This window comes from Lissotriton vulgaris, chromosome 9 (genome assembly GCF_964263255.1).
Source record: "Lissotriton vulgaris chromosome 9, aLisVul1.2, whole genome shotgun sequence".
Classification (NCBI taxonomy): Eukaryota; Metazoa; Chordata; class Amphibia; order Caudata; family Salamandridae; genus Lissotriton; species Lissotriton vulgaris.
In genome coordinates this window covers 389,828,963-389,855,455 of record NC_141697.1, presented here as the reverse complement: position 1 = coordinate 389,855,455, position 26,493 = coordinate 389,828,963, and the positions used below count along the sequence as shown (strand labels likewise).

At 47.0% G+C, this 26,493-nt stretch overlaps 1 protein-coding gene across 1 annotated transcript in view; it reads right to left on the bottom strand.

Moving 5' to 3' along the window:
- LOC147690169 (cholesterol 24-hydroxylase-like) overlaps window positions 1-18,241 on the bottom strand; it is a 445,247-nt gene extending 427,006 nt beyond the window's left edge. Inside the window, exon 1 of the mRNA XM_086937761.1 lies at window positions 17,827-18,241. Coding sequence (XP_086793887.1) covers window positions 17,827-17,963 — 137 coding nt within the window. The 5' untranslated portion in view covers window positions 17,964-18,241. The remainder of the gene's footprint in view (window positions 1-17,826) is intronic.
- Between the last annotated feature and the right edge of the window lie 8,252 nt (window positions 18,242-26,493).

Below are 26,493 nucleotides of genomic sequence, written 5' to 3'. Positions count from 1 at the left end.
GATCGCAAACCCGGAAATAAGCCTAGAAATGATCATTGCTTACATGCACACACTGATTTACCCCCGTAAAGTCGATTGGGATAAATTGACAGCCTGTAGACAGAAGAAAGATGTTGTATTTGCTAGTGCTTTTATGTTTCCTTCTTGGAACACATTATGTTGTCATGGTGCTTCTAATGGTGTTCTAATTCTACTTTATGTCAGTTGGGAGTTCCCTGTACCAGTCTATGGTGCGGTGGCTCGTTTCTCTGAGATTAAACTCTCAAACTACAATTTATCCAGTTTCCTGCGTGTTATTTCAAGCTGTAACCCACAACATTATTTTGACGACGAGGACCTGTGAAGACAAAAGCGAGCCACTGCTTCGAGTTTCTTTCTAGAAATGAAAATGACTTTCTACCAAGTCTGTGCTTTAATCTTTTGACCCTACTCCCTTCTCCAGCGGCTGTTATCTCTAAGGGAATTGAGTTTCCCCAGCGGCAGTGTCATAGGATATTTATTTAAGGTGAGGAGGTCGCAGTGTGGGTCATTGTTCGATTGCCACAGTGATTTATAACATGAGACACTGAATGAGCCTTTCGGAGACATTTATTTTTGCCGAGAGAGTGCCTGACTGAGACGCTTTTGCTGAGACGCTTTTGCTGAGACACATTTGTTCTCCTATTCATTTTAATCTGCCTGCTTTTGCAACTTCCACTACTCAGCAGCCTACCTCGCATGCAGTGACCGTTGCTCAGTGTCTTCCAGCGAGATCGTTCTCTCTTGGCTCCTCCGGGGAAATGATGACGCAGTAGAACGTTCATCAGGGATTGGTGATCACTCAACGCGTCACTGTCTGTGTCAGCGCGCACGCATTGGATGCTTTGACGTGCAATTTCGTGACGCTTCATCAAGTTTTCCTTCGGTTTGTTTTCAAGTCGCATTCTGGTTTTTCTCACACAAGCGACATTGGGATACTCCACTTAATCTGTACATCGACTTCATATCTCCTGTGTCATCTTTGGCAGCGGAAGCAGAGGATCATTTCACTTCGTTTTCTCTTCAAGTGTATCATTTGTTTATTTATTTTTTTAGGTCTGCTTCACGCAAGTCTCCACGATCAGCAGTAAGACATTGACTTTTGATAATTATCTCATTTTGACAACGTTGTATTATACATCGTTTGTTGCTGTGAATAGAAAAGTTTTGGTTTCTTTCTCTATATTTTATTTTTAATCGAGCATTGTTTGTTTTGAAAAATGCAAACTGTAAATCAACCTCCCCCATTTTTAGAAAGTCCAGGTACGCCCCAAATTCAATGTAGGCAATGGTTTGATGGGTTTGAAACCTATATTGGTGCCATTGGCGCTTCCAGGTATAGGGCTGAAAGGAAGAAGTTTTTACTTCTGAATTGTTTGGGGTTTGAGGGTAGAGAGGTCTACAAGCATTTGCCTGATTTGGTGCTTGCTGAAGGAGAGGTTATTGATGAATATCAAGAAACTATTAAAAAACTTGTTATCAAATTTGATGTTCAACCAAGTTTGGTTGTATTAAGGCACAAGTTTTTTTAAAAGAGCACAATTTCAGAGTGAAGATGTTGATTCTTATTTGAGTGCTTTACGCAAACTTTGCGCTGAGTGCCAGTTCGGGGATTTTAAGGACCAGTTAGTGAGGGATCAGTTCATCGCCCATTGTAGTGACAAACATATCCAACAAAAACTGCTTACCATGGGTAATCCTTCTCTAGAAGAAATTATAAAAGTGGCTAAAAGTCTTGAACTGGCTCAAACATCTATTAAAGAGCTTTGTAAGTCTGATGTGCATAAAGAAAATGTTAACGCTGTTGTGTCTCCCACATCTAGGTTCAATTCTCAAAAAAAAGAAAAGTTCAATGAGAAAAATTCTTTCAAGAAGAATATGTGTTATAGGTGTGGTTATGCTCCACACTCTAAGGAAAACAGTTTTTGCCCAGGGAAAAATGCTAAGTGTTATAAATGTGGGAAGTTTGGGCATTTGGCTAAAGTTTGTCGAGCCAGTGTGAGCAAATCTGAAAAGGTCAGTTGTGTGTTGGAAAATAAGCATGTTTCCGAGAGCGAAATGGTGAATGAATTCAAGGATATGATCGTTACCGTCACAGACGATGGGGTTGTCGTTGGGAATCCTTAAGAGTGTGTAGATCCTTATGTAGATATTTTCGTAGGTGATGTTTGTTTAAAGCTTCTTGCGGATTCTGGTGCCAGGATAACCATGATTTCTCTTGAGTTGTTTAAACAATCATGGTCTGACAGGGAATTATTTCCCCCTGATAGAGCACCTGTTTCCTATGAGGGTCGCAAGATAGTCTTGGAGGGTTTCATTGAAGACATCTTGCAATTTAAAGATAGGAAGATTCAAGGGAAGATCTATGTGGCTGTGCGCGGTCTGAACATTTTGGGATGGTACCATCAAGGTCTTTTTGGTATGTTGTTACGTCCTGGTGCGAAAGAGCAGGTACTTGTTGTGCTGGATATGCCTGATTCTTCTTCTCTCGAGAAAGAGTTTCCAAGAGTATTTTCAGACTCTCTGGGTGAAATTGTTGGATTTAAACATCGGATCAAAGTCAAGTGTGATGCTGTTCCTGTGAAGCATAAGGTTAGATCTGTACCTTTCAGTTTGAGGGCTGATCTTAAAGCTGAGCTTGAGAGGCTAGAGAAGAATGGCATCATAGAACCTATTGAATCCAGTTTGTGGCTTAGTCCTTTGGTCGTTGCACGCAAAAAAAATGGAGAGATTCGTCTTTGTTGTGACCTTAGGATTCTTAATAAAGAAATCTGGGTGGTTGCCCACCCACTTCCTAAGATTGGTGATCTATTGGAAGATTTGAGAGATGCGCAGTGGTTTTCTAAAATCGATTTAGCCTCTGCATATCACCAAATCGTCCTGGAGGAAGATTCAAGACATTACACAGCTTTCAATTCTCCTTTTGGAACTTTTCAGTTTTGCAGAATGCCCTTTGGGCTAGCCTCTGCGGCTTCTGTTTTTCAGAGGATTATGCAGAGTGTTTTGAAGGATGTCAGGGGGGTAGTGATTTTTCAGGACGATGTTTTAATTTTTGACAAATTCTTAGATCAACATGATTTCATCCTCAAGTCTGTGCTCAAGAAGTTTGATGCTAGAGGCATTGTAGTTAAAAAGAACAAATGTGAATTTTGGAAAAGAGAAGTTGAGTTTCTGGGTCATTTGGTGTCTGGTTTAGGTGTTTCCCCTAGGCCGGGGTTGGTTAAAGCCGTGGTAGACTGTCCTGTACCCAAAAATAAAGATGAGTTGCGCTCTTTTTTGGGTTTGTGTGAATTTTATTCACGTTTCATTCCAGATTATGCCAGTAAGATGAAGTCCTTGTCCAGTATGCTCAGGTCCACTGTTTCTTTTGTCTGGGATGAGGTTTGTCAGTCTACTTTTGATTTGGTTAAGTCTGAATTGTTGAATGCCAAGGTTTTGAAAGCCTATGACCCTAGTGTTGGGTGTATTATTACTGTCGATGCGAGCAGTTACGGTTTAGGAGCTGTTCTCACACAAATTATCAATGACAAAGAAGTTACTATTAGTTATGCCTCTAGGGTGTTAAGGGATCCTGAAATCAATTATTCAGTGATCGAGAAAGAGTTGCTTGCATGTTATTGGGCTTGCGAAAAGTTTCGCACGTACATTTGGGGAAGAAAGTTCATGATTCAGACTGACCATAAGCCTTTGGTTTACATTTTGTCTGGTGATCGTGTGAAGTATGCTACACCACGTATAGCCCGTCTTACCACAAAATTATTGCAATATCAGTTCACTGTTAAACACATACCTGGTAGGGAAAATTGTACAGCTGACATGCTCTCCAGGTTACCTTTGGAGGAAATGGATTGTGGTGATTTGGATGAGGATAAAGAGGATTGTTTTATTGCTACTTTGGATGCTGTTGTTTGTGTTGGTTGTTCTGAAAGGGAATGGGTGGATGCCATGACTTCTGATGCTACTTTGTTGAGTGTCAAGGATTACATCATCTCAGGTTGGCCTAGAGAAAGAAGTCTTCCTCTTCATATCCAACCCTTTTGGAAGGTTTCTGATGAGCTTTCTATAGAAGATGGTGTTGTCATGAGGGATGACAGGTGCATTCCTCCTCTCAATCTTCGTGTTAAGTTGATTGACAGGGCTCATGAGGGACATCTTGGGCTCACTATGACTAAGAGACGTTTGAGGCTGCACTATTGGTGGCCATCAATGGATGGTGATGTTGATGAAAGAGTTAAGTGTTGTAGTGTGTGTGCTACTGCAGAAAAAGGTTTGAAGGTTTCTGTTCCACCTTTGCAACCAATTCCTTTTCCATCCAAACCTTGGTTAAAATTAGGCATTGATTTAGTTGGTCCTTTCAACTTTCTTCCTTCTCACTTGAGATTTGCCTTTGTACTTATGGACTTTCACAGTAAATGGCCCAAGGTTAAGTTCTGTTCTAATCCCACTGCCAGTTCTGCTATTCTCTTTCTTAGAGAAATTTTATGAGAGAAGGTTTTCCTGAGTCTCTAGTTTCAGACAATGGTGTCCAATTTGTCAATGCTGAAATGCATGTTTTTCTGTCTGAGTCTGGTATTAAGCATCTGAGGAGTTCTGTTGGACATCCTCAAACTAACGGTCAAGTTGAGAGAATGAATCGTGTGCTTGTGGAGTGTATTAAATGGGCCAAGGGCAACAATTTTGATGTGGAGAGTTCAGTGAGATCCATGATTTGGTTCTACCGTACTACTCCACACTCGGTAACTAAGATTGCTCCCTTTGTTTCTCTCAGAGGGAGATTGCCTACGTCAACTCTTTATCCTGCCTGGCTTCTGAGAACTGTTGCTCACAGGGTTTCTACACATCTGTCTTGTGATGATAAATTGCAGTTGGGTGTTAGTAATGCTCAAGGCAAAATGGCCTCCAGGTTCAATGACAAAAAATCTAGGAAGAGTATCAATATTTTCCCTGGAGATATGGTGCATGTGAAAAATTATAGATCTGTTAAGAATGGTTTGGATTCCTTTGGTGAACTTGTTTGTGTGGAAAAGGTGTGTGGCAATGCTGTCATGGTGGAGGGAGGTCATTGGTGGAATCTGTGTAAAGTTATTAAGATGTGTGCGAGTGATGGTGCTCAAGTGCCTCAACCCGATGCTTCCTGTTCTGAGGAGAGACCTGCTCCTCCCTCTTGTGTTCTAGGGCCTCAACCCAATGTTTCCCGTTCTGTGGTGAGACCTTCTCCGCCTTCTTTGAACCATAATGCTGATGTGTCTCACTTGGGAAATTGTTCTGTTCGGAAGTCCACTCGTGTGACCCGTCTTCCGTGGAAACTTCGTTAGCTTGCTGTTGCTCACACGTGTTAGCTGTTTTCTCCGCTGTAGATCACACGTGTTAGCTGTTCTCCCTGTATTTTTGCTAGTTGTTATATTTATGCTTCTTTTTCTTTCTTTTTCCTTTTCTTCTCTTTTTGCCCTGTCCTTTCTTACTTTTCTTTGGAAAAAAAAGATAATGTTGTATTTGCTAGTGCTTTTATGTTTCCTTCTTGGAACACATTATGTTGTCATGGTGCTTCTAATGGTGTTCTAATTCTACTTTATGTCAGTTGGGAGTTCCCTGTACCAGTCTACGGTGCGGTGGCTCGTTTCTCTGAGATTAAACTCTCAAACTACAATTTATCCAGTTTCCTGCGTGTTATTTCAAGCTGTAACCCACAACAAAAGACAAAAGTGTTTCTGATTTTTTCACACGGTTTGAAGGAACTTTCATTGATTTTAGTGGACAGGACCTAGCCACAGAAGGCGGGGTCCTGTTGTTTGTAAATCGGTTTGTGACCAACTTGATACCTGAAATTTCTGCTCGGTTACAAGCTGCCGAGAGTACCTGGATTACCTCTACTCCTTCCGTGATATTAAGCATGGCCCAATATTATGTGCACAGGGAAAATGAGAGCAAGGATAAAGTGGAGAAAAATGCCAAGGATCTTAAGACCCGAGTATCGTTATAGCAAGTCATTCGAGGACAAGGAGGAGGGAGGGGAGTCCGAGAGCCCGTATCTAGAGGGGTGGGGACAGGCAGAGGCGCAGGGGCGGTCCAGCCGTTAGGTTAAATCAGTGTGCTTATTGTAAACAGGAAGGACATTGGAAAGCTCAGTGTCCGTTACTGCTTGACCAGAACGGAGCAGTTCGAGGACGAGGCCGTGGGCGAGGTGGCCCAGACCGGAGTGATATGCATAGGGAAGAGGCGGCTCAAGGCAAGTCTGAACGGAACCATTTTGATAACCCCCAAGGTAGGCAATACTATAATGAGGATTATGCATTTGGAGATCAGGATGGGTATGTTCACCCATAAGACAGCCAGGGACAGAGTAGGGGCCAAGTGTCGATCCCAGTCAATCAACAAGGACCCTATGTGAGAGGGGAATTGATGGGGACTTCTGAGAATTTTTTAATTGACACAGGAGCAATGAATAGTTCTGTTGCTCGATCGTTGGTTCCGGGGGCGGCTCTGTCCGGGCAAAATAATGTATCTGTGAGATTTTCAGGAGTTCCGGTGGTAAGCCCCATCTCTAAACCCCTCCCCTTCACTATTGGTCCTGCTACTATTGATTCGCCTTTTCTATTGACTTCACATTGTGGTGAGAATTTATTGGGTCTGGATATGTTGAAAAAGCTGAATGCAAAAATATATTGCTCCCCAGACGGTGTTTATTTAACAATACAACCCCACACTGACAGTATGAAACAATGTTTTGCTAAAAATGAACCCCTTCCACCTGAGTTTGATACCATCCCTACCGCACTATGGGCAACAGGGGATGCGGATGTTGGTAAATTAGACATCCCGCCCATCCATATTACGCTGAAACCTGGTGTGAAATTACCCTGTATACCTCAGTACAATATTTTGCCGGCTGGCGAGCGAGCCTTGCTCTCAATCATTCAGGACTTAATTAATATGGGGTGGTTGAGGAGACAGCTGCCAATATTTGTAACAGTCCGATTCTCCCGATTTTGAAGAAATCCCCTGATTCTGGATCCCAGGGGAATATTGATGCATATCGTTTTGTGATAGACCTGCGGGAGGTTAATAAGATTGTAGTGCCACAGTACCCCGTAGTGACTGATATCACCACTATACTTACGATGATCCCACCAACTGCTCAATATTTTTCAGTCATTGATCTGAAGAACGCCTTCTTCAGTATCCCTATCCATCCTGATAGCAGGCAGATCTTTGGCTTCTTGTTATCTGGCAAAAGCTTCAGATTCTGTCGTGCACCTCAAGGCTATACTGAAAGTCTGAGCATCTATAGTCAGGCCCTTAAGGCTCTGTTAGACGATTTAGTCTTGCTCGCAGGCAACGTGCTCTTGCAATATGTGGACGACTTGTTGATAGCGTCCGACACTAAGGAAGGCTCTAAGGATGCCACTGTTAAATTACTGCACCATCAGGCGGCGAAGGGTAATAAGGTGTCCCTGTCTAAGTTTCAATACTGTCGACAGGAGGTGACCTACTTAGGTCAAATACTTTCGAAGGATGGTAGGCGTTTGACTCCTGAGCGTATTACTACCATCTCTAACATGTCTGTCCCTTGCACCCAACGTGAAGTTCGTACTTTTCTTGTCATCACCTCTTACTGTCGCCAATGGATACCTAATTTTTCTCTTCTTGCTAAACCTTTGTTGCATTTAACCACTAAAGATGTGCATGGGGGGGGCGTGGCCAGGATGGCGGCATAGGAGGACGCAGCCTTGGCGATCTCCTCCGGCCCGGGCCCCTAAGTACCTAATTTAGCGCTGATCTCCCCCCTCTGTTGCTTGCTGGCGACGGCGGGTGCAGTGGGGAGTTAGCGGTTCCTGTTGCGGCAAAAATCGGCGCGCTGGAAGGCACCGTTTGAGGACGGTGATGCTGGCATGTGATCTGTGAGACCTGCGGCCGACCGGAAGTGCGGCTGGGCCCGCCTTGAGGACTGACGCGAGCCTGCGGTGTCGCACGGGGGAGGCCGCTGTCGCAGCTTGAAGAGGAGCGAGGTGCTGCGAGGACCCGTCTGCGGCTGCGGAGTGGAGCCGCTGGGGGTAGCACGGAGCTGCGGCGGCACAGTGTCGGGCCCCGGACACGGAGTACGGTCACCATCGCGGCCATGGGAGGGCTGGATCAGTGCTGGGAGAGCCGGGGGCCTGCCGGCCCAGACTGCGGTTCAGGTGTGCCCCACCCGCCGACACCGCATGTGGAGTAGGGTGTGCTTGGGGGCGAGACTTCGGCCAAGTGAGGTCTCGAGCAACATTGGCGCGGCTGCCTCTGGGGACTTGCTGGCTCCCTTCCTGTGCGGGACCCGACCGGGAGCTCCCTGCTGAGTGGCAGGCTACAGATTGGAGACGCTATTGTGGGCTTGGGGTCGGCATCACGATCAGCCTCGCATGGAGACGGTACAGTCGGGGGTCTGAGCCCTGAGGAACACGAGGTGGCGGAGAGCGGGTGCCGAGGAGCATTGAGGTGGCTGGAGGTGCCGGGGCTCGCAAACCCCTAGAGAAGCGGGGGCCCCATTCCCCTGGCCTGGTGCTGTCAGGGTGAGAGGGGACGGTGCCTGGACAGTGGTGCGGAACCTGGAAGCCTACGCGAGCAGGTCTTGGTGCGCCGCGGCTGCCACGGTGAGGTGCGGCGCGGCGGGGGGTGTTGGGCCCCCCCCTTTTTTTTTTTTTTTTGGTTCCCTTGGCGGAGCATGGACGTGGCGAAGCGCCTGTGGGCCTGAACTGTTGAGGTACTACGTCTGGCTTGCTGGGGTTGTAGCAGTGGACCTGGCCTACCTTTGGGACTCATTGGATTGTGAGACACCGGGGCTTGCTCCCTCTCCTCCCCGGGCTGCCCATATTGCTGTGACTGCTTTGGTGTGACACTCGCAGGGACTGGAGTGCGTGCTGGCGGGGAATGCGTGGGGGAGTGGTGCCCCCCTCTGGGACTTTCGGCCTACCAGGACTGTTCCGGCGCCAGGACTACCGACTGCAGCTGTGTCCCTAGAGGTATTGTGCGATTGGCTACCGACGGAGTGAACGGGCGGAAGGCCTAACTACTCGGAGTGGTTGATCAGCTGGTGGCCAGGTGGTGTTGCAGGCGCTGCCGCTGCTGGTGTGGATTGGACGTTTTCATCCATCGCTCAAATGGCCGGCAATAAGGGGACCAGGAAGGGTGATCGCACCCTGCCAGAAATGCTGAACAGGGGCAATACACGACAAGATCGCGGACAGCACTCCCCAGGTCAGTCCGGCAGCTCGCAGGGGGCGAGCGGGGGGGAGCCGCTGGTCACCAGGTCGTTCCTTGAGTCGCTCTTTAGCTCCTTGCGAGAGGACTTCCAGACGCTTAAGCAGGAAGTGGCGGGGGAGGTGAGAGAGGTCCGGCGGGAGGTCGATGGCCTGGGTGAGAGGGTCTCATCTGTAGAAGAAGCGGGCCACGCCAGAGATGAGGAAATCACGCAGCTTCAGCAGGAGGTGATCAGGCTTCGAGACCAGCAAATCGATCTCCAATCCCATGTGGAGGATCTCGAGAACCGCTCCCGGAGGAACAACATCCGGGTCCGAGGTGTTCCTCTCGGAGAAGAAGGGGAGGATGCAGCGGCCTACCTGCGTGATCTGTTCAGGGACGTTCTGGATGAGCCGACTGATTTTACGCTTAGGGTCGATAGGGCGCACAGGGTGGGCCCACGGCGAAGAGCCCCGGCGCCCCCCCCGACCTTCTGGCCTACCTACCGGATTACCCTCTGAAAGAAAGGATCCTGCGGGCAGCTTGTGCCAAGCCCTCCTTGGAGTTGAGGTCATAGAGTGGCCCTCTATCAAGATCTTTCGGTGGTTACCCTGCAGAAACGTAAGTCCTTTAAGATTGTGACTGACTTCTTGCGGGAGCATGACACTCAGTACTCTTGGGGCCACCCCTTTCGTATCATCTTCTGCTGGAACGGAATATTGCATCAGCTGCACTCTCTCCAGGATACCTGTACTGTGCTGAGTCACCAGGGATGGCTGGCAGTCGGTTCCGGGCCGCGGGTCCCCGGCCTCCTCGATGAGGCCTGACTCGCCTACTATCCGGGCTGATATGGACAATGCTGTGAGAGAGGTTATCAGGGAAACGGCGCCGGAGGAGGTTGCTTTGACCGCCTAGACATTCTCCGGGGGGAGATCGACATTGCTTCTTCTTGAATCGCAGGTTTGGGGGCCTGGGGGGGTGGGGGGGAGCGAAGGTTGTGTGGTGGCTGGACGTCCACTTTTGAGACTTTTACATAGACTTGCCTGTTTGGGCCGGGCTTGGACAATGGTTCCCCCGACTCCTTTCTTGAGGAAATGGGGATGGGGTTCTGGGAAGGGATGGGGTTGTGTTGGGATGTTGGGGATCCGGAAGGGCTTGTGGGAGTTGGGAATGGGGGACGGGGTTGTCCAGTGCGCTGTGCTAGGAATTGTTGCTTTGTCTGTGCTTTTCCGCCTTGTCTCACTCAGCGGTGGAGGTGGGGAGGGGGTGGGGGTGGACTGTGGGGTAGGCTGGTGTATGGGGAGAGGCCCGGTTACATTCAGACTCTTGCCTGGGGCTGCGTTGCGAGGCGCAGGAAGGAGTAGCTTTGTTCATTGTTTTTGGCAGATTGCATTGCTGTTTGAGGGGGTGGTATGTTTGCACACTGCGATCACCACGCAGACTGTTATCGCCTTTACACATATTCCCCACTATGCCCCCTCACACCTTTAAAGTTGTGACTTTGAATGTCAGGGGTCTGAATAATCCTGTCAAGAGACGGGCGGTGCTTTCTCTGCTAGAGAATTCGCACGCGGACATATGCCTCCTTCAGGAAACCGACCTGTTGCCGCAGGACGCGCATAGGCTGCGCTCTTGTAAATTCCCGACGCAGTTTTTTTCCTCCAGCACTACCAAGACAGCCGGGGTGGCGATTCTGGTGGCCCGACACTTCAGGGGAGAACACATTCACAAATTCGCAGAAATGAAAGGACGGTTGTTGGTGCATAGGTTTCGGGTGGGTGGACTTACTCTCACGATAGGTTCCCTTTATAGTCCCAATGATAAACAAGAGCGGTTCTTGCGGTCTGCGGTGGAAGAGATCTCTGCCTCGCTGGATAGGCATATCATCCTCGGGGGCGACCTTAACATGGTCTTTGATTCGGCTGCGGATAGATCAGCGCAGCGCTCCCCGCAAGTCGGGGAAATTTCAGCTGGTTGTAAGGCTGAGCTTGCGGAGCTGGACCTCTTGGACCTCTGGCGCCACATGCATCCTGTGGATAGGGACTATTCGTACTATTCGCACGCGCATAAGACCTACGCGAGGCTTGACCACCTTTTGGTCACCTCGCCGGTGCAAGCTCTGGCGTCCGACGTGACTATGGGGGTAATTTCCCTGTCGGATCACGCCCCAGTTGAGGCCTCTTTTTGCTTGCCACCCTCTGCCTCCCCGGCGAGGACTTGGCGCCTTCGAGATACCTTGTTACATAGGAAAGCGGTCACGGACCGTATTGAACGGGTACTCTGTGAGTATTTGGCTAACAATGATAATACAGATACTACCCGCGCCACGCAATGGGCTGCCTTGAAGGCTGTCCTCAGGGGGGAGTTCCTGTCGATCTCAGCGGCCGAAAACAAGGAGCGCAGGATCAAGAGGGAGGAGCTTACTGATAGAGTCCGGGAGTTGGAGTTGATCCACCGTAGGACCGGGGCGCCAAGGATTTGGCGGCAGCTTAAAGAAGCAAGGAAGCTCCTTGCTGCCTTAGATGTGGACCGAGCGGAATATGCGGCCCTCCGACTGCGCCACGCCTTTTATACTGGAGGAGATCGCTGTGGCAAACTTTTGGCTAATAGACTCCGGGCTGCTAGGCAGAGCCAGTTGGTGAAGGAGCTCTCAGACTCCACGGGCGCTGCAGTAGTGGATGATGCCCGCATTTCGGCCGAGTTTCGAGGGTTCTACGGGAACCTCTATGTCGGTGACCCGTCGGATGTGCCGGCTATGACCTCCTATCTAGACTCGATCACTCGGCCCGCCTTGGAGCCTTTGCAGGCGGACCATTTGAACAGGGATATTAGCATTGAGAAGGTAGTGACGGCCATTGCCAGACTGAAGCACGGCAAAGCGCCAGGCCCGGATGGCTATTCTGCCCTCTTCTATAAGACATTCTGCGGGTCGTTGGCACCGGTTCTCACCCGCCTTTTTAACTCTTTCGCGGAACCTGGAGCCATCCCACCTGATCTTCTGAGGGCCTCGGTTACGGTCATCCCCAAACCGGGGAAAGATCCTAAATGCTGTGGGTCATATAGACCGATATCCCTCTTGAACGTTGACCTGAAACTTTATACTGGAATACTGGCCAGTAGATTGGCACTTCACTTGCCCAACCTTATTGACCCGGATCAAGCGGGTTTTGTCCCGGGGCGGCAGACGGTAGATAATACTAAACGGGTGGTTCATCTGCTGGAAAAGGCCTCCCGGATTCCGGGTGAGAGGATGATGCTTGCGGTTGACGCAGAGAAGGCGTTTGACCGCGTGCATTGGCCTTTCCTGGAACAGGTACTGGTGAAAGCGGGTATCAGAGACAGGTTTCGCACCATGATCCTTAACTGCTACAAGGATCCATCGGCAGTGGTCCGAGTTAACAGCTATACCTCTGCTGCCTTCCCCATCGAGAGGGGCACCAGGCAGGGTTGTCCACTCTCGCCCTTGCTCTTCGCACTGTACATGGAGCCGTTCGCTCAAAGAGTGCGGACACGACCGGAAGTGGAGGGGATACGGATGGGCGGCTTCACCCATACAATCAGTCTCTATGCTGATGACGTCATCTTCACGTTGGCTACACCCCGGATGGCACTCCCGGCCTGCATGGAAGAACTGGCGGCATTTAGCACGGTTTCGGGTTTTAAGATGAATATGGGGAAATCAGTGGCTATGGATATTTCCCTGGCGCCGGACACCAGGGCATATTTGCAGAATAGATTCCCGTTACTTTGGTCCTTAGAGGCGATCCCTTATTTGGGGATTCGAATAGCTCCAACGCTGCCAGCCATGGTCGCAGCTAATTATTCAGCTTTGGGACTCAAGATCAAGAACGAGCTAGGCCGCTGGAATCGTGGCATCTTCTCTTGGCTGGGTAGGATCGCTGCCGTCAAGATGACGATCTTGCCGCAAGTGCTCTACTTATTTAGGGCTTTGCCGCTTCAGCCACCGAAGGGATGGATACAGCAGTTACAGTCGGATGTGGCCCGTTTTATTTGGCAAGGGAAAAAACCTAGGTTACGCAGGGCCCTCTCCCTTTTGTCTCCTGACGCTGGAGGTCTAGGCATTCCCGACTTTCGTAAATACTTTCAGGCAACGCAATTGAGATACTTGGTGGAATGGTGCAGGTGGGAGTCGGATAAGCATTGGCTTTTCCAGGACCAGGCGGTGGCGGGGCTGCCTCTTCAGGAGATACCGTTCCTGCACCGTGCCCACCGGCCTAAGAATCTCTACGCCTCCTTTATTACGAGGATGCCATTGCGGATCTGGGACGTGACTTACCTTAAGTATGATCTCACCTCATTCCCTTCGCCGTTCTCGCCGCTGGTGGATAACCCTGCCTTCACTCCCGGAATGGAGAGAGGAGCCTTTGCACATTGGCGGCAGGCGGGGTGCAGAGCACTGTGTCATCTGTACGGTCCTGAGGGGTCATCCCGTTCACACAGTTTTGGACGGAATTCTCACTCCCCGAAACTGAGAGACACCCGTATATGCAAGTCCGGCATTGGGCTCTCCAGCCGCAGGTACGGGACGTGGCGGACAGGATGCTTTCACCATGCGAGAGATGGCTGTTGTCCCGTACGTCGGACTCGAAACTGATCTCGGATTTATACAAGTTCTTACAACTTCCCTCAACACACTATCATAACCCCAGGAGAGCTAGATGGGAGCGGGAACTTGGGAGGGCACTGAGCCCTAAGGATTGGGACCACATATCTTATAGGGCACGCCACTCTGCATATCACATGGGCCTCACTGATACCTTCACTAAAGTGTCCACCTACTGGTACTACACACCTGAGCGAGTCCATGAGTTTGACCATAGCAAGACTGACACATGCTGGCGGGGGTGCGGACATCGGGGCACACTCACGCACATTCTATGGGACTGCCCCCTCCTGGCTAGTTACTGGAAGGAAGTGCTGGATGAAATTGATTCTCATTTTGGTATAGAGCTCCCGCGCTTCCCGGCGTATACCTTGCTAGGACTCCCAAATGCTTTAATGTATCCACTCAGGTCCAGAAGAGGTAGGCAGATCGCTATTGCCCTCGGCTCTGCAGTTCAGAACATTTTGATATACTGGCGCACGGACACGACGCCTACAGTCACGGGCTGGCTCCATAGACTGTGGCACGTGCTGGGTATGGAGAACCTGTCCTTGGTGGTGGCTGGGGATGTAACGCAATTTAACGAACTGTGGCAGCCATTTCATTCTCTGTTGCTCACGGAGTTCAAGGAACTCACCTGCCCGAGGTACCTCCGCCTCCTGCGGCTGACGAGCCCGCTGGCATCGGATCAGTGAGAGGGGTGGAACTCTTCTCCTCAATTGCCTGGAACCCTGGAACATAGGTAGCATGTTGGTTGCGTACTGGACACTGGGGGGGGGGAAGGGGGTGGGGGAAGTTGGGTGGGGTGGGAGGGCGTTGGAGGGGGGAGGGGGGCGTTTGAACTTAAATGTTGTGTCATGCCGAACTACTGCACGTTTTCATCCGCTGATCTTATGATGCTGTATGCCTGTTTTGGTGTGTCACGTTGAATAAAATACTTTAAACCTAAAGATGTGCATGAACCCCTCCCTTGGACGGATGAATGTCAGCATTCTTTTGACTATTTTAAATCTGCTCTTTGTTCTGCACCCGTCTTGGGTACTCCTGATTACCGTAAACCTTTTGTACTATACGTGCATGAGGTCGATGGTTGCTCACTTTCAGTGTTAACGCAAGGATTTGGTAGTAAGCAAAGACCTTGTGCTTATTTTTCGGCCTCATTGGATAAATTTGCCAGAGCACTTCCTAGCTGTCTGAGGGCCACTGCGGCTGTTGCGGTGGCCATCCGGCAGTCGGAAGGGCTCGTTCTAAATTCCAACCTAACAGTGATGGTGCCACATGCGGTGGATGCATTGTTAAATACAACTAAGACACAGCATCTTACGAGTGCACGCCCCACTGGTTATGAATTAACACTATTTGCCCCACATATCACGATTACGCTTATGTACCACGTTAAACCCTGCCGCATTGCTACTACTCCCTTCGAGTGAAATTGCAAATGATGTACATGATTGCATATTCTGAACTGAAGAAGAAACGAAGGGTAGGATTGACCTCACTGCTATTCCTCTCTCTGACCCTCAAGTGGAGTTATATGTGGATGGGTCTTGCTTCAAGTTAGCAGATGGCACAACGACAGCTGCATATGCAATCACCACACTAAAAACGGTAGTTGGACCATCTCGAGTTCCCCATCGATCAGCCCAGGCTGCTGAACTGGTGGCATTATTACGAGCCTGTGAATTAAGCAAAGGACTCGAGGTTTACATCTACACAGACAGCCAATACGTCTTTGGCGTAGCCCATAGCTTTGTGCGGCTGTGGAGGGAGCGGGGTTTCCTCACCTCCCATGGTCAGAAAATACAGAATGGTCCCTTGGTGTTATGATTACTTGATGCCCTAACCTTGCCCAAAAAGTTAGCCATAATAAAATGCAGCGCCCATAAGGCAGTAGTGGACGAATTGGGCGAGGGGAATGCTTTTGCTGATCAGGTCGCTAAGCAAACGGCTCAGTCCACAATATCGACTATGTTTGTAACGTCTTCTGCAAGATGGGTGGAGGAATCTGAATTGTTTGATAATACCATAGAGAGCGTGAAAGAACTACAGAAAGAAGCCACTCCAGTCTAATAGGAGCGATGGGAGCAGGAAGTGGGGAGATTAGATGAAAATAATTGTTGGGTCGATTTGACGGAGAGGCAAAGATGGCTGTTACCAAATGCTTTGGTACAAGCTGTTGCAACTATGGCGCACGGTCCAGCCCATGTTGGAGCTAAAGGAATTTGTGCTTTGTTCAAATGGAACCAATATGGATTAAATACTGCAACCAAGAACCGAATAATTAAAAAGGCAACAGAAGTCTGACTAGTTCTTATAATATTTAAACACTTGATCTTACTGCTTACATTTCTAAAGTGCTAAAGTGCTAGAGTGCTCCATATTAAAGTGACACGTGGTAAATTTACTGAGATTGTTCAAAGGCCTTAACGTTTACCTATAATCATTATAGAGACCGAAATAATTAAACTCACAATCTCTTATACCCTTGATTGTAGAGCACTATTAAAAAGAAATAACCATATAAAACCCAATCTAAGTATTGTAGACATTGTGTCAGTAAAAGGAACTGTAATATTAAAGTAATGTGGTGCCTTTCCTTAAATATATGCCAGCAAAAAGTGCAATGTGTTAAAGTGCTTCCCAACACTTCAATGTACATATCTAAAAAAAAAACAAATGTTTATGTTTCTAACATGTTTTCACAATTTTCAAAAAACTTCCAAACAGTTTTAATTTTTTTTGTTGCACCAGCTTCTTCAAACCTCATGGTTCGTTGCATTTTATTTAGCCATTTAGAATAGGAAGGTACATCTTCAGACCTCCAATTTTGTAGAATTAGAGAGCGAGCAACTAAAGAGCAAATCGCCATTTACAATAGACTTGTTGGAAAGTTAAAAGGCCAAGTAGTTCCAATGTACAGCACATATTATATACGGGGAATCACATGTGCTTTCCTGCTGTTTATCAGTGGTGTAGTACACAGGGTCCTAAAGACAGTAAAAATACAGTCCAGAAAACAAATCTGGTATGACAATGCAAAAAAGTGAATATGCTACTGGCTGCATCTGAAATTCGATTCTTATCAACTTTTTTCTGAAACACTTGTTCGTCAAGGCACCGAATATAATGTCAAGTACACTACCTCTGTGCTGCACCTCCCCTCGCATTATCCATAACCACACCCTTCCACTAACTGTCGACTCACAAGGAGTTGTTTAGCTCAACTGTGCACCTCAATCCCTGAGTGAGATATTTTTACAAAAATACTCATGGCAGATTATTGAAACAAAATATGGACCCTCGTTGATATTTTTATGCACGCAGCATTTAAATAGTACAAAAGTAGACCCATGCAGACAATAAGGCAGGTATCACCTAAGCAGGCTTCAGATGCCCTTCCCTCACTGTTCAATGCAGCAAGGACTGGGTGGACAGAATTTGCCCGTATGCGCCTTTCTCAGGCACGAAAACAGCTGCAGCTTTTGGCTGCAATTTAAGCACCCATCCGATAATGGGCAGATGGAACTGGCTCATTGAAGAAAGCTATACGAAAAGTCTGTGTTATTCCTTTCCTTTCATTTCTGCCCCAAAACGTAAACCTGGCTGAGTCAATGGTACTGACCCCAGAAAACCCTCCAGCGTTTTTAGGGGGTGTGGCGCAACGGCCAGAGCTGCCCACTTCGGAGCGGGGAACCCCCTTCGAGTATCGACGTCGGCTCCACATTCTGTGATTCTTGGCAAATCACTTAATCTCGGCGTGCCTTATTAAATGGAATCATTTTTTAAGGACAATATCATAAAGACACTAAAAAAATCAATGCATTCTCTCCCACTTTAATGAATCAATTGCATTTTATATAATTAAATGGTTTTATGTTTTTTCAAAAACAAGTGTTACAGGTAAACCTCACACATTAAGCCACCCATAGCATCCGCCCCTCTCTCTACGTTTCATCTGCATGGGGACTAACCTGTCCCTGGGGGGTCCAGGGATGTGGTCGAACTTCATGTGAATGTATTTCACATAACAGCAGTACAGCAGGAAGGCCAGGGCGGCGCCGGCCAGCACAAGGAGCAGGAGCCAGGAAATCAAACCCCACGCGTCCATTTCTATATGCAGCTCTGCTCTGTGCTCTTTCCTTGTTGATTTCTAACAAAACAACCTTCGTCCGTCGGTAGGTTCTAATCCTCAGCGCGATGAGGGCGGAGCGAGGCAGGGAGGGACAGCATGGCCAGCTGCCAAGAGCATCATACCCATTGGGCTTTTAATACACATTTTCCTTACAGGGGTTTGCGCGTGAGTGGGGAGAGGCGCCGGTTCAAGGGGGGCAGGTACAGCACACTTGGCCACAAGTCCAAGGGTGCGTTAGTGCCTGTAAATCGAGAGAGAGCAGAGGGCATTGGAGGTCACGGGTGTCACGTGGGCAGAGGAGGATGCCAGATCCGACTGGCACAGCACAGGAGGCATCTTGGAAAGAGCAGTCGGTGTTTGTTCAGACTCGAACTGGGCTAGGGTGACCAACCGTCCATAAATTTCACGGACTGTCCGTAATTCTGACATCACGTCCGCGAGGATCCATTTTAAGGACGCCTTTTGTCTGTAACTTTAGGTGTTTCAGGAAGCAGAGCTGTTTCCCTGCAGAAGCCTTAGTCCCCTGATGGGGCCGCCTCCCACTCCTCCTCGAGCACAAGAGCAGCCCCACCCCGCCCATTGTCATTCTGTATGCCCGCTAATTGCCACATACAAAATGACAATGGGGCAGTCTGGGATGTTAAAGCATGTGGTGGCCTGCTCCTGCCTCACTGTCCAGCAGGGCATTCTGTTAGATGAATAAAAGGTAAAACGCCCATGCTGCAATGTGAGAATGCAGTTTATATAAAGAAGCATGTGAAACAAGTTAAAAGAACGGGTTCTAGTTTTTTCACAGTCTCATCATTTTAGAACTGACACATTTTCAATATTATATTCAAGAAAGCCATGGTTGCTGCTTTTTAATTTAAATTTTAAGCAACTAACATCCACTGACAAAGCCAATAGTCCTGGCTTGTTGTTGTTGTTGTAATGATACTTGCTGTATTATATATCTGGATGCAATGACAGAAACAACATAATACCAGTTAGGTGGAACACTATGCTAAGCACAGATGTTTAGCCTAGGTGTTTAAAGCCACGCCCTTAATTATATCGAACACCTCCTTTGATGAACCCCCCAGTTTTATTCATCCCTCTTAAAGCCCTGGAAACAACACCATGTCACCGTCACCTCACGTCCTGGCACTGTGCATCATGCATGGCTTCTAAGTTTTCAGATTGCCTATGTGCAGGAGCATAGTGAACCCTCCCCCACACCCACCTCTTGCTTTACGAACTACAGCAAGGGTGAAGTTCTTTATGGGCCTCAATGGCAATCGAAAACTTAGGGCCTGATTCACAAAGGTAAACGTAAACTTTAGTGCAAGTTTACGATTTTTTGCAATTCGCAAAGGAATGTTGCTATAAGTATCATTTCGACTGCCTATCTTTTTATGTGGGAGTCTACGCCATGAGATACTACTCACGAAATTCCTTTGTGAGTTGCAAAAAATCGTAAACTAAATTGCACATTTACCTTAATGAATCAGGCCCCTGAGACTCCCTCCTCCTGGAGTTTCTACAACCAAGCACGAACGCCACTTGAAGCAATCCTTCTCTGAAACTGCAACGAGGATCTATAATTCCTTTCCTCCAGCCCTCCACTTGAACCTCTGTCATGCCTCATTAAGGACCCGATTACAAGTTTGTCAGTCTTACCCCAGTACCGCAGTGGCAGCGGTCCCAAGAAGACCTCCACAACAGCAGTCTCCCTCCCACTATATTACGATGTCACCACTGGGCCTGAGGCGGTGTTTCTGACGGTGGGGAATATTTTTCATGTGTCGATGCAGGTGTGTATATTTTGACTGCAGTGTACACAAGTGCATGACATGTGAAAAAATACCTACTACAAGAATTTTCCCAATACTGGAGTCTGGACCATATGTGCCCATTTCCAGTCAATGGGTAAAAAGTACAAAATTGAGTTACCTGTATTTCGGCACCAGCAGGATAATTTTCTTCGGGTTCAAGATGCTGCTGTGAAAGGGGGACCTGGAGGCACAAAGATATCGTTATGGTAGACTGAATGGAAGAAAAGGAAATGGGTGAGTATGCACCCCAATTCCTTTAATTCAGCTGACTCGAAACAGGCGATCTTCCCGCCATGGTTGGGTCGATCGAAAGCCAACTCGTAATTCAGACGGCAGTAAATTTCTCTGTACTGCCCTGTGCCAGCTGCTTTCCCCCTACCATCGTCAAGGTGGTCTGCGAATGACTGTCGGTGGCGGCGGTGCTCCAGCGGTCTTTCGTTCAGCAAACCGCCAACATCGTAACAGGGTGGGTGGACCACCAACTGTGCAGCGGTGATTTTGACACCAACAGCGATCCCAAGACCGCCAAACTCGTAATCAGGTGCTTAGTAAGAAACTGATAACCCTTCGCTTTCAAATACACCTTGGTTAAAATTACGATCACCCAGTCACTGAAAGTCACCTGCCCTTATTCACAATCTTTTTATGATAGATGCAAGCCTGAAATCCCTGAACAAAAGCCTATTTCTAATTTCCTTTTTTCAAGTGACTTATGACGTAGCCGCTTAACTGTAATTTATGGCAACATGTTCATTTTTACCACACTTTTGGTAATTATGGGAATGAGAATCTCTTTGAATGTTTGTAGACATCCTAAGCTGCATTGCTTCTTTTAACCCGTTTGTTGCTTCGAATGTTCTGAGCCAGTGCTGAACGTTCGAAGAAACGGGTGCGGCTGCGCCGGCCAACGGACGTACGCAGCACTGGCAAGGTAGTGCTCGCAACGACCGTTGGCCGACGGCAACATAAAGGGGTTAAATAACCTGTATTAAACTGATTCTAAAAATGTTTCACACAAATATTTATTTGTTTTAGTGTGTTTACCTGTGCAGTAGAGATTCCAATTTTAACTCCTTGGCTGCTAAACCTTTACCCCCTAGATTGCTAAACCCATTTCTGGCTATTTGGCGTAGTTCGTGCTTAGGCGTCCATAACTTTTTTTCCACATAAGGTATCCATGCCAAATTTGTATACTTTTTCTCCAACATCCTGGGGATTCCAAAGGAAGCCAGGGCTTGTGGATTCCCCTGCAGGAGACTGATAAAATAGCCAAATAATAGCTACATTTTGTAGCTTTTTATTGGAACAATAGGAAAAAAGGGTTTCCTAAAAATGACAGCAACAAAAAGGTTTGCTGTGCTAAAGTCACAATTTTAACGGCTTTCAGGAACATGCATTGCTGAATCAAGAAAACCTATTTTATTTACCATCGTTTTGGCATTTTTCAACGAGGCAGCCCATTTTTCCTCAATTTTGTACTTTCAACCTACTCCCTGTTTGTGGTCAAAACTGGGGTGAAACTTAAGGGTGACCCTGGAAAGCTATATATTTCTGAAAAGTAGGCAGAATTCTGTGTTCAACAAGGGGTCATTTGTGTAGACCCTTCACGATTTTCACAAACAAACACACAGTTGAAATTAAAACAAAAAATTGAAAATGAGCAGGAAAAAATGTCCATTTGTGACAACGTTTTGATTTGTAACATATTGTCACAATGGCCGATTTCCAATAGCTAAATAATTAGGAGCAGAGGGTATTTGTACATCTCTGAATTTTGGGTAGTCATACCAGCATGTGATTCAGAGGGTATTTTTCAAAATGTCTTCTTTCTTACACACTGGCTTACATTTGGAAGGTACAAATGCAGAGGCTTGTGTGGGTAAGCCTAATGCCTGTAACATCAAAGGGCCCAAATCCCAACATGACATATCAAATTGTTTTCATTGAAAACTGACCATTTTTTTCAATTCAGGTAGCTGTGGATTTTGGGCCTTAGCTCAGCCGACACATAGGGAATCCTAGTAAACTTGTAAATTTTTTAAAACTAGTCCCAGGGAATTCCAGAGTGGCATGATTTGTGTGGCTCCTCAAATGTTTTCCTACCCAAAAGTCTATGTGTTTCTGGAATCTGCAGGGAGTAACACATTTCCTACCACTTACCATTCCTCCAAATCTCTCGATAAAAACAGTACCTCACTTGTGTGGGTAGGGCTAGTGTTTGCAAAGGAAAGGGCCCAAAACTCAATTTGTACACATCAAATGTTTCCCCTGAAAATGGACCCTTTGTTTGTAATGTGGCTAGCTATGAACTTGGGCTGTAGCTCAGCTGGCACCTGGGGAAACATTGCAAACTTGTATATGTTTTTGAAAACGAGATACCTGGGGTAATACAGAGTGGCATGACTTGTGTGGCTCCCACCAGGTGTTCTTACCCAGAAGCCCTTCTAAACCACAAAGTTTGACTATAACACACATTTTCTTTCATTTCTGTGAGGAACACTTCTTGAATCTGTGGGGAGCCACAAATTTCCTACCACCCAGCATTACCCAAGTCTCCTGATAAAAATTGTATCTCACTTGTGTGGGTAGGGCTAGTGGCCGCGACAATAAAAGACATAAAATGCAACATGGAAACATCAAATTTTTCCACTGAAAAAAATAGACCCTTTATAGGTCTCGCAGAGAGACCTATTGCAACCAAACCACAAAGCTGACTTTTTACGATCCGGATTTTTAGAAGTGCACGTGCTCGTGAACGCGCTTCTATCACAGCCATCAGCCTCCCTCCCACGGGCAGCTTGGTCTCAGGCATTCACCCCAGCACGACTTCTACTCCCCCCTAATTACATCCCTGCTGTTTACTTCTTTGACGGCAGCGATGCCGTGCTTCAAAGGGATCCACTCCCCCTCCCCCTGCTTTAATTACTTTAGCGGTAAAGGGCTTGGAACTCAAATGTAGTGTGGCACAGTAATCACCCTTGATAAGCTCAAAAGCTCAACAGACGGCCAAGTTATATCTCTTAAAAGGGATTGTTTTGTATAACGGACTGGTGGAATTAAACCCCATAAATGAGCTCTGTGACTCATAATCCAGACTGCTCCCCAGAAACCATCTTCTGATGCCTCTACACATGGAAAGTGTCTCTACAAATGTAAAGTATCTACACACTCCCAAAGTGTCCCGGGAAATGATCATGGAAAGTTGCCACCCTTTGTCTTGTTCAGCACCTCATACCCTGGCACCCTTCTTTACAATATTTCGAATCCAGCTTGCCTCCTCTTCCTCCGCTTGTCCAGATCCTCTCTCCGTCCCGCCTGTGCAGCCCAGCCTATGCCCCTTTCTATCCATTTCACATAGTGCTCATCCCCTGGCCCCTTAAACCTGCACATACCTCATTGGCCCCCATTAGTTTCTCTCTCCCCCCCCATCTCTTTCAACCCCTTTACTTCTCCCTTCCAGCGTGTGTCCTATGCTGCCCCTTGCTTGTGTTCCAGTCAGCACCAACTGAGCCTGTGTCATGTTCCCCTCTATTCACCCCATGGTGCTCAAGCTCTTTCCCCTGCCCATTGCCCCACCCTGTGTCATCTGAAGCACGGCGTCCCCTCAGCCCGTGTCAGCATAAACTCAGCCACCCCTCGGTCTGTGTCATCTTAAGGGCGGCGTCCCTTCAGACTGCGTCCTGCTAAGCACAGAGTCCCTTCATAATGTGTCATCTTAAGGAGGGCATCCCTTCAGACTGTGTCATCTGAAGCACGGCGTCCCCTCAGCTTGTGTCATCTTAAGGAGGGCATCCCTTCAGACTGTGTCATATAAAGCACGGCGTTCCCTGAGCCTGTGTCAGCACAAGTGCAGTTGTTTGATAATTAAATGTACTTTTAAACAAGTATTGCTGGCCTACCAAGCCATTCATGTAGCTTTGAGGGCCTGAAACAGTCTGAAGTGTTACGCTTGGAGGGGTGTGATGCTTAGTAGTTGTGTTGGTAGTCAGTTGCAGACCTGGCAGGGGCAGTGTGTGGTGCAAGCTACATTAGCCTCCTGATAAGGGTTCCAGGCCTTTTTTCACAAATTATATACTGCTTGCAACGCTGTTACAATTGCGGTAACATTTCTGTGTCCAAGAGAAAGAATGCATTGCTGCTACCTGTCTGGTCGTGTGTGTGTGTAAAATATATAATTGTGCATCAATTATAAGGCGTTATACTACTGTTTGTGTCTGAATGACATTGGAGTTGAAACTTTACACAAAGTCAGAGCAAGTTATGTTACTTGATTTTCTATGCATCAAATCCAAAACCTGCTTGTGCTGGTCACTCCCCGCCGTACCCCTTTTGCACAGGTAGCCTGGGGTTTGCCCTGTTCAACTGTAGGCATTTTTCTGCACAGAGGCAATGCCAATACTTGTTTTAAACATGATCCCATTGTTTCTTAAAGGAAAGCGTTATTGTGCGTTTCAGTTTCTCCAGGAAAGCTCTTTACATTAGCAGACTTGAAATGTTTGCGGCCGTCTTTTTGTCATGACACTTTAAGATTTGTTTATTGAATATGTTTGGGGGCGCATGTTAGCAATGTTTCTCGGACATTGTTGGTAAGTGTGTGTGACTTTCTTTTCTCCCGGGCCATGTGTTTATTTATGATCGTAATTTGCATATACTTAACAAATGTTGAGCCATGCCGAGGCACGAACACTGGCCCCCAGGTCTCACGTACGCAGCTCTAACCGCTAAACCACCGCTTCTCCATCTTGTGATAGCATCTTAGAAATGGGCGAACTGATTATGTGTTTTATTTTACTGCCAGGTTTACGTACTTTTGTTCCAATGGGGCACCCTCGCGGGTGCCCCAACAAAAGTAAATAAATAAAAGGAAAAAACGACTGCCGGCCCCTTTTTCCCCTCTTTGTTTACTTTTAGTTTCAATTAGGTAGCAGTGCTTTAGCTTGAAAGATCTGAAGCTAAAGCACGAGTGCCGGGATTACTTTAAAAGTAAAGAGAGAAAAAAAGGCACATTTTATTTTTCCCTACTTTTGAAGCAATCCCGGCACTCGTGCTTCAACTTCAGATGTTTATAGCCAAAGCGTGCAGGCCACAATCAGCATTAGGATGTGGGGTGCTGTGTAATGCTTGTTAAAAACATGCTTTCGCTCCAAATTGTGCATGTCATCTTGTTTCATTTACGTTAGGCACTCCGTGAGAGTGCGTGCGTTTTGCACCAATGGCCCTCCGCTGCTACTTCCCCACTGAAATCCCTGCCCCCATCGCACCAAATGCCTTTTTTTTTTTTTACACACAAAAAAGGAGATAGGCCCTTGGTGGGGCTGAGGGAGGGCTGGACCCTATATAGTTATAACACACAAAAGAATGCCCCCTCTCAGATTATTTTAGATTGAGGACCAAATGAACTATTGCATTAGATCTGGTCCGGTATATTTATTTGTACCTTTTACTTCTTTTCTTTCATACAAAAATTATTTCAAATGTCAGAAAGAAAATACACTAAACAAGCAATTACTAACAAAACTCTGAAATGGACAATTGACACAAAGCATATATCACGAAAATGAACATCATTATTACATCCAACAAACAATATGAATTACAGTAGAACAATTTTGCAATATATTATATCAATTCAATGAACAAAGAATTTTTTACATGAAAAAGTTACTACATTCAAGAGCAAATGGAAACATGTATCACTATTATCCTGAAAGACACACTAGTTGTTGCAATTGGCTCTTGCTGGAGTAGCCGACGCGTTTCAAGTTCGGACCATGAGTGTCCAAACCATCATCAGGGCTGTGTATTATTCTGTTAGGATGTAGAAAAACGTAGTTTTAATACAACCAAATTACCTCTATTGTTAAAACTCAACCGTTTGGATAAAAATGTACCTGTGTGATACTATGGAGTTTAGCCTTTGATTGCCTTTAACACTGGATACAATTCTTTTCTTCAACTATCCAGCGAGACGACGTGTGTCCCAAAAAACAATCTGTTGAACAAACAGCATATTGTCTTTATTTACAAAAACACAGTGTTCGGGGGTTAAAAACCACCCAACACTGCTTTTTTTTAAAAAAAGAGGGTTTGTTTGTTGTTTGCATACCTTAGTCTGCGCTATCTTGCAATGCACGGGGGGCGGAGGGATGTCGTTTTCTTATTCTTGTAATCCTAATTAAATGACACATAATCCTGCATTTAGATACCCCTTGTCTGTAAATCGGAATATATCAGTACGTGTGATTACAAAACCCATCTCGTACCTTAAATTCATGTGGTGGTATCATTCACGGGGCTTCGTTTTTTCTCTTTTTTTCTCTTTAACTCTTGCCACGTCTACCTGTTTATATAATACACTCGTAAGTACCCAAAGGTTGCAAAATATTTCTTATGCCACCAGCCATCTAGCTGTTACGACAGGTCACGCAGATTCTCATACCTGTGCTTGTGGTGGAATGAGGCGTCGCCTCTCGCCTCCCGCCTACGGCCCCCTCCGGGGCTGCAGATGTATCGGCCTCGCCTTCTATTTACTTTTCCGCGGGTTCCGATTACGGCAACAATTCTCCGTTCTGTATTAAGAAAGGCGCATTGTCAAACGCTTCGCATAAAGCGGATTTTAGATTAGAAAGGATTCCGCGCTGCCGCTTTTTGTGTCATTACCTGCTTGTGCAGTCTGCTAATCCTGTGTTCCG